We start from the raw sequence: 7763 nt of genomic DNA on the forward strand, positions 1-7763 counted from the left end.
AGCCTGTCCCCCTGTAGGCCTGTCAGGCTCTCGCTTCCGGGGGGCATGGTTTTCAGGCCTCTGGCCAGTCCACTTGTCTCCTGCCGGGAAGTGGGGCACTCCAGGGCCGAAGGCAAAGTGTGCCTGGGTCCTCCGTAAAAGGGAGGTGGTATCTGTGTTATAGGGATGAAACGATTTCCTAAGGATGGATGGATGGATTTCCCATGCTAAGGATGTAACATATTTATAGTGTTGAGACAGCGCCCGGCACACAGCAGGCGCACAGTAAATGCTGGCTGTTATTCTCATCACTTCGGGTGGAGACGACCCGTCGCAGTCCCCGAGCATCCCCGTCCAGTCCGGTCCAGGCCAGTCCAGTGGCAGGCTCTCAGGTACAACACCACCCATAGGTTTCTACGATTTAATAATGTGTAGACCACCTTTACGAGTTTTGTCTCATTGGAGCCTTACACCTTTGTGAAGAGTGCAGGTCACACGGTATTTGTCCCCCAGTTGCAGACGGAGAAACTGAGGTTGGCAGAGGTCGACCTCATGCCCGAGGTCGTGCCGCCGGTCCGTGGTGGAGGTGGGATTTGAACCCGTCCCTCGAGGAATCACATCGCTGGGCCTTTGGTCGGCTGCCCCTCAGCCCACAAGGCCTCCTCCAGTCGTGCCTCTTGGCCCCCTCCCACCTTCTCAGGCCCAGTCCGGTGCCCTGAAAACAGTAAAAAATGATAAGAGCCCACGCTTCTTAAGCACCTGTATCTCTCCGGACGAAGCGCGTAAGGCTTTGCTTTCCCCGTAACCTCTTGAGCTGGGTAGGAGTCTTACAGAGGGGAGAAACTGGGGCTGAGGGAAGTGAAATAAGCCTGCCCGGGATCACTCAGCAGGGGCAGCCAGGAGCCCGAGTCAGAGAGCAGTCTGACTCTGGGGAAGGCCTCTCGTACCCTCTGCAGCCTCCACGATCCCTTCTCTGAGTCCAAGGATGACAGTGCACTCCCCCTTCCTCTTGAGCAGGAAGTCGGGCTTCTTCCTCTGCTTAGCATCCTTGGAGCCGTCGTTCGTTCGCTCCCCTCCCTCCGACAGGCTGAGAGCTCTCTGCGGGCCAGGAACCTGACCCTCCCTGACTCATTCACCTCTGCAACCCGGGCACGAAGAAGCCTCCGTGATGCCAGAGTTATCTCATTCGTTCTCCGCGAGGCAGGCGGGGCGGAGGCGCTCCCGGACGAAGACACGAGATGGGAGAGGTGGTGACCCTCCCGAGGCCACCGTTTGTAAGTGCAGGAGCCTGGACGAGCCCCTCCCCCTCCATTCCTTGTCTGGCGGGGGCGGGGGTGGGGGTGGGGTTGCGGAAGGCAGCTCAGCCTTAGCTGGGGGTGGGCGGGTGGGGGGGGGGGCTGATGGGCGCTTCTACGAACGCCAGGGACAGGATGGTGAGTGGGCTGGGAGCGGACTGAGGGAGGGAAGAAGGAACAGGGTATTTTTGCATTTTGACATTACAAAAGCGCCCATGAGATTGTCAGCGACTGGCCGGCAGCATCTGTTTGGGTTCGGAATTGGCAGGCGAGGCCGAGCTGGGCGGAGGGAGGGCGGCCGCGGGCGGGGGGCGGGGGGAGGGCGGTGCCTCCTCCCGGAGATGGGCTATCCCCTTTAAGAGCTCCGCCCAAAGGGGCGCTGCCACCCCGAAGGAGGCGGGCAGCCGCCGCTTCTCATTCATTGTCTTGACAAGAGCATCCTCAGCGGGCAGTCTCTGGCTCCGCCGGCTCCTTCCTCCTCCTCCTCCTCTTCCTCCTCCTCCTCTCCCTCCTCCATTTGGGGGGGGGGGGGTCACTCATCTCTCAGCGGCAGGTAAGCCTGGGTCCCCGGGCAAGGGACTAGGCATCCCTGCCCCGGGCCACCTGTGGGGCCGGCGTGAGCTTGGCGGAAGCCGGCTGTGGGGGCGGCCGGGCTGTCGCGCGCCGCCCGGGGGTGGGAGAGAGCCCACCGTCCGCGCCGCCGTGGAGGGGACTGGCCCCGGGGGTGGGCGTGCGTGGGAGGGCCCATCCGCGTGTCCCAGCGCGCTGTGAGCAGGCCAGGGTGAGGGACCACCGCAGCCAAGATGGAGGTGGGGGAGCCGGAGGCCTGACGCTCCCCGGAACGGGCATCGGGGGTGGGGGTGGGGACAGGGTGGGGTGCGCCGAGCAGCTGCCCTGAGCCTGGAGACAGGAAGGGGTTGAGAGCAAAACAAGAAAAGACCAAGTTCCCCTTTCCGCGGTTTCTGGGCCTGGTACCTGCGGTGGGGGAGGAGGCAGGGTGGGGCGACGGCTTCCTGTCCCCCAGCCTCGGTTTTGGGGCTCCCCTCTCCCCAGGCCCAGGTCTCTCTCCTGGGACTGATCCCCCTGTTTCCAGACTGCTCCTTCTCACAATGCTCCTCACCTGCTCTTTGGGCAGGTGGCCCCGGAGCCTCCTGGAACCTCCCAGGCCAGGCCGGGGCGGGGGGGGGGGGGGGGGGTGCCTGGGTGAGAAGGGGTGAAGCTGGGCGGGTGGAGTGGAAGCCTGGCAGGGCGCCCTCTGAGCCGGCAGCATGGCCCCGCGGCTCAGCAGGAAGGTGATGCAGGTGGGCGTCAGGATGGGGTCTGGAACCTGGGGAGCCAGAGGCAGTCCCCTTTGCTTTAATCACTCTCCGCCCAGCCACTGTGGGGGGAACCGTCCTCACTGGACCTCAGAGAAGTCAGCGCCGCCTCTCCCTGTGGATAGTTTCAGTGCAGGTGGAGACGGTATTTAAGGGCACCTGCTTAGGCAGACTCTAGAAGCAGAGGTGTGGGAAGGAGATAGTAGGACCCAAGCCATCTGCCTGTTTCTGGTGTCCAGAGACCTGTTGGGGAAGCTGTCTTGACCCCAAGGACCTGCCTCCCAGGCAGGCCCGCACGCTGCTTCCCTGTGTCTGTGGAGCCCCGTGCCAGCAGGCGATGGGGGGCCAGCCCTGTCCCTGCCTTCAGGAAGCTCCCCATGTAGGTGTGAAGGATGTGAGGCCTGGCTGCTGTGACTGAGCGAACCCACCCTCCAGGCTGTCTACACTGAAGCCCCCAGAGTGTGGGAGTGAGGCCTCAGAGAGGAAGGGCTGTGTCCGCCAGCGGTCGACAAATCGGCACTTGGTGCTACCCCATACCAGGCTCTGCCCTAGAGGCTGAGGGTACAGACATGAGGCCTGGTGTGGGTAGAGAAGGTTGGCCTTGCAGGTTAGGCGGGGGGGGGGGGGGGTGAGAAGGGGTGAGGAAGGCGAGCATGAGGGCAACAGGATGGCAGTTACGGTGGAGGGGGCAGGGAGCCCAGGGAGATGAATTAGCTGAGACCTTAAAGGCCAGGCGGAGGGGTGTTCTGGGGGGCACAGAGGACACTCTAAGGTCAGAGTCGACCTGAAGCTCCCTTCAAAGCCCTCAAACCCCACGTTCCCCGCCCCCCAGGATGAGCCGGCAGGTGGTCCGCTCCAGCAAGTTCCGCCACGTGTTTGGACAGCCAGCCAAGGCCGACCAGTGCTATGAGGACGTGCGCGTCTCACAGACCACCTGGGACAGTGGCTTTTGTGCTGTCAACCCCAAGTTCGTTGCCCTGATCTGTGAGGCCAGCGGGGGAGGGGCCTTCCTGGTGCTACCCCTGGGCAAGGTGAGCCCCTGGAGCAGCAGTGTTCCACTTGAGGGGGCCTCTGGCCCCTTGGGGGTCCTGATGGCTGCTGCTGAGCCTCCCCGGGCTGCAGCGTTGTCATCTGTAAAACTGAGCTGGGCCACATGAGCCTTACGCCTCCTCCAGCTCCTACATGTAGTGGTCGCATGGAAACTGGAGCTCAGATGACACCAGAAAGGTCACACGGCGAGTCCTGCAGACCCAGGGCCTGGTCTCCCAAGCCTGATGCCCCTGTGGAGCACAGAGAGGGCTCCGTGGGGAGAGGGGAGACCCAGCGGTGCTCTCAGGGTAGGGGTGGCTCTGGGCCTGGGCCTGCCTGAGCCCTGGCCCCCCCTGCTGCAGGCAGGGAGGGTGTAAGAGGCCCTCTCTCCTCCCCCAAACCTGCCTTTCCTCTGGTCCTGCTCACAGCCACCCCCATCCGCTCTGCTGACCCCCACCCCCAGCACACTCCTGTGCCCTTGGGGGGTGAGACAGGAAGGGGAGATCGGCCCTAAGATGTTACCTTAAAAGGGCCGATGGAAGCAGAGAGAAGAGGAAGTGGTTGTGGGGTGAGAGCTGGGTGCGCTCTTCACACAGGAAGCCCTGCCGAGGCAGCAGCCGTCCCCGGAAGCGGCCATTTCCAAACCTCTGCTCCTGCCTGGGGCCAATTATGATGGCCTTTCCTGGTCCTTGTCCTTTTGGAAGGACTCATCTCCATCCCCATCCCCACACTTCCTTGGGGAACCCTAATCTTAATGCAACCTCCCCTCCCTAGAGCCTTGGCCTGTCATCCCCTGGAAGCTTCACTCAGGGAAGGGGGCGGGGGCCAGCCCCAGGGCATAGGTGAGATGTCAGGACCTTGGCCAGGGTCTAACACTAAGGCAGGACCAGGGCCCGGTGTGGCATCCCCTTCCTGCACTACTTGTGGCCAGCCCTTCTGAGCTGCCTGGACAGGGACCCCACTGCCTTCCTCTGTGCCTCTCTGAAAGGGTGTGGGGAGGTTGGATCAGGTTTGGGGAGCAAAAACACCTCCCTCAGAATCCTGCTGTGCTCTCTAGACTGGACGTGTGGACAAGAACGCGCCCATGGTCTGTGGCCACACAGCCCCGGTGCTGGACATCGCCTGGTGCCCACACAATGATAATGTCATTGCCAGTGGCTCTGAGGATTGCACAGTCATGGTGAGTGATGGGGGGGACACGGGGGCCGGGAGAGCTCCAGCACCAGATGTGATATTTGGAGCCCCCAAGTCTCACTTGCCCCCTCTCTGCAGGTGTGGGAGATCCCTGATGGGGGCCTGACGCTGCCCCTGAGGGAGCCTGTCGTCACCCTGGAGGGCCACACCAAGCGCGTGGGCATCGTGGCCTGGCACCCCACAGCCCAGAATGTGCTGCTCAGTGCAGGTGCCTGGGGGAAGAGGAGGGGCGGGCTGGTCACGTGACAGCGAGGCTCGTGGCTTCTGACAGTGGGGATATCACCCAGGTTGCGACAACGTGATCCTGGTGTGGGACGTGGGCACCGGGGCGGCTGTGCTGACGCTCGGCTCGGACGTGCACCCGGACACAATCTACAGTGTGGACTGGAGCCGAGATGGCGCGCTCATTTGCACCTCCTGCCGCGACAAGCGCGTGCGCATCATCGAGCCCCGCAAAGGCACTGTTGTAGCTGTGAGTTGCCATGTATCGTGCCCCTTGACCCTAGGACATTTACCCTTGTACACACCACCAGCCGGGTCCCTAGATGCTGCCCTCCCTTGCTCTCAGCTGGAGTCTGGTCGTTAGGATGAGTGTGCGGGTACTGACTGACCACCTCCCTTTCCTTCCAGGAGAAGGACCGTCCCCATGAGGGGACCCGGCCTGTGCGCGCCGTGTTTGTATCTGATGGGAAGATCCTGACCACAGGCTTCAGCCGCATGAGTGAGCGGCAGGTGGCGCTGTGGGACACGGTGAGTGCCAGGTGGGGAGCGGCGATCAGGCAGGACTGGAGGCTTAGTCCTCGCCCTGCCACTTGCATGATCCCACACAGCCATGGGCCTCAGTTTACCCTCTGTGGGATGGGGGGTTCCGCTGGTTGTTCTGTGAGGGCCTTCCCCGAGTCTCTGCCCGGTGGGCTTCACAGGCCTGACTTGGCCCAGCTCATTGTTCCCTGTCTCACCCATCTCTACAGAAGCACCTGGAGGAGCCACTGTCCCTGCAGGAACTGGACACGAGCAGTGGCGTCCTGCTGCCCTTCTTTGACCCCGACACCAACATAGTCTACCTCTGTGGCAAGGTGTCCCAGTCGGGCAGCAGCTTGTGGAGGGAGGAGGGGGGTCTGGGGCGGGGGCGGGGGGCTTGGAGAGGACCAGGCAAGAGGGATCTGTCGGTGCTGATCCCGGGGTTTGCACGCGCCACCTGCAGGGTGACAGCTCCATCCGGTACTTCGAGATCACTTCCGAGGCCCCATATCTGCACTATCTCTCCATGTTCAGTTCCAAGGAGTCCCAGCGGGGCATGGGCTACATGCCCAAACGCGGCCTGGAGGTGAACAAGTGTGAGATTGCCAGGTGACTGACCCCTGCCCCTGCCCCGAGCATGCTCCCTGGGCTGTGCTGACCCCGTGCCGACCTTGGATTCCAGCCGCCCCCATGCCGCAGGCGCTGCTCACCTTCTTATTTCCACAGATTCTACAAGCTGCACGAGCGGAGGTGTGAGCCCATTGCCATGACAGTGCCTAGAAAGGTGATGCTCCCATGTCCCTTCCTGGGCTGCGGGCCAGGCACTGACCTCACACACTTGCTGGGTGGTGGTGGTGTGGCCCAAGCACTCGCTTACCCAGTCTTGGCCTTGCCCACAGTCGGACCTGTTCCAGGAGGACCTTTACCCACCCACCGCGGGGCCTGACGCTGCCCTCACGGCTGAGGAGTGGCTGAAGGGCCAGGATGCCGGGCCCCTCCTCATTTCCCTCAAGGATGGCTATGTGCCCCCAAAGAGCCGAGAGCTGAGGGTCAACCGGGGCCTGGACACGGGGCGCAGAAAGGCAGCACCAGAGGCCGGTGGTACCCCCAGCTCGGTGAGAAGTGGACAGGAACCTGGGAGGCAGGACGAGAAGACCTATAGGGCAGGGGCTGCTACTGATGGATGGAGTCATTGTCCCCGTGGAAGGTGGCTGGTGTTTGGGCCGCCTCACACGCCAACGTTGGGGATCCTTTGGGGGCCGGGAGTGGGTAATCCTGAGGCCTCAGAAAACAGGTTTCAAGCTTATTGGCCTGCAGCTGTCTGGGCAGCAACCAGCTGAGAGACAGAAGGGCCAGGCCCTGGGGCTCTTGGTAGGGGGGTGGGGGGCTGCCAGGGTCAGGGGAGCCCGGGATGGAGCTGGGACTCACGCAACGATGGGTCCCCCAGGACGCCATACACCGGCTGGAGGAGGAAATGAAGAAGCTCCAGGCCACAGTGCAGGAGCTACAGAAGCGCTTGGAGAGTCTGGAGGAGACCGTCCAGGCCAAGTAGAGGACCCGAGGGCCTCAGCTGGGGCCGCAGCATCACCTCCCTCCCTTCCAGTCGTACCCTTCTCCCCAGGCCACGATGGCAGATAAAAAATAATAAAATGGCTTTATTTTCTGGTACCTCTCAGACTCTGATGGCCACCTGAATGCTGGGTCTGCTGAAATGACCTGCCCTTGAGCTTCCCCCTCAGTTACCTTGTGAGATTGGCCCATAGCAGGAGCCGGGGAATGCCTCCAAATACCCTAGACCACAGGAACAGGCCTTGGTGGGTGGGAGCCCCCATGCTGATGTGGGCTGTGAGCCTACTCTTTTCCAGCTCCTTCGCAGAGCTGGCAGGGTCTGAGCCGCTCAAGGCCCTTGCCACGGTTACTCAGGATTTGTCTTTTCTAGTCAACCACAACAACACGCCACCTTACTGTCAGTATCAGTATGGCTGGTGGGGAACCGAAACTGACATGACACTTACACAGCAGTGACATGACATCTTTCAAACTGCAAGCTCGAGGGAGCAAAATCAGGGGATCTTTTGTGAGGAAAAAGCTTAGAACTCAACCCTGTTTTACAGGTGAGGAAACTGAGGCACAGAGCAGGAGAGAGGGGCTTGCTGAAGGCAGATCTGGAGGCATGAGCTGTCTCTCCTGGTCCCCAGCCTTCGCTGCG

General features: G+C 62.2%; 1 protein-coding gene across 2 annotated transcripts; it reads left to right on the forward strand.

Annotated features, from left to right (window-relative positions):
* The first annotated feature begins 1664 nt into the window (after positions 1–1664).
* On the forward strand, positions 1665–7222 carry CORO1A (coronin 1A). Of its 2 annotated transcripts, XM_019439906.2 has the most exons (11): positions 1665–1827; positions 3423–3621; positions 4677–4799; positions 4892–5021; positions 5101–5285; positions 5444–5563; positions 5785–5889; positions 6018–6163; positions 6281–6338; positions 6454–6648; positions 7002–7222. In XM_019439906.2, exons 2-11 carry the CDS (start codon positions 3424–3426, stop codon positions 7104–7106), a joined length of 1365 nt encoding a protein of 454 aa, XP_019295451.1. In that variant the 5' UTR covers positions 1665–1827; position 3423; the 3' UTR covers positions 7107–7222. The 2 variants fall into 2 exon arrangements, with proteins under 2 accessions (XP_019295451.1, XP_019295450.1); XM_019439905.2 differs by lacking the exon at positions 1665–1827 and having other exon boundaries at positions 6454–6669.
* Positions 7223–7763: the final 541 nt, after the last annotated feature.

The sequence above is a fragment of the Panthera pardus genome, unplaced genomic scaffold (genome assembly GCF_024362965.1).
Source record: "Panthera pardus isolate Hobbes unplaced genomic scaffold, ASM2436296v1 HiC_scaffold_5, whole genome shotgun sequence".
NCBI lineage: Eukaryota > Metazoa > Chordata > Mammalia > Carnivora > Felidae > Panthera > Panthera pardus.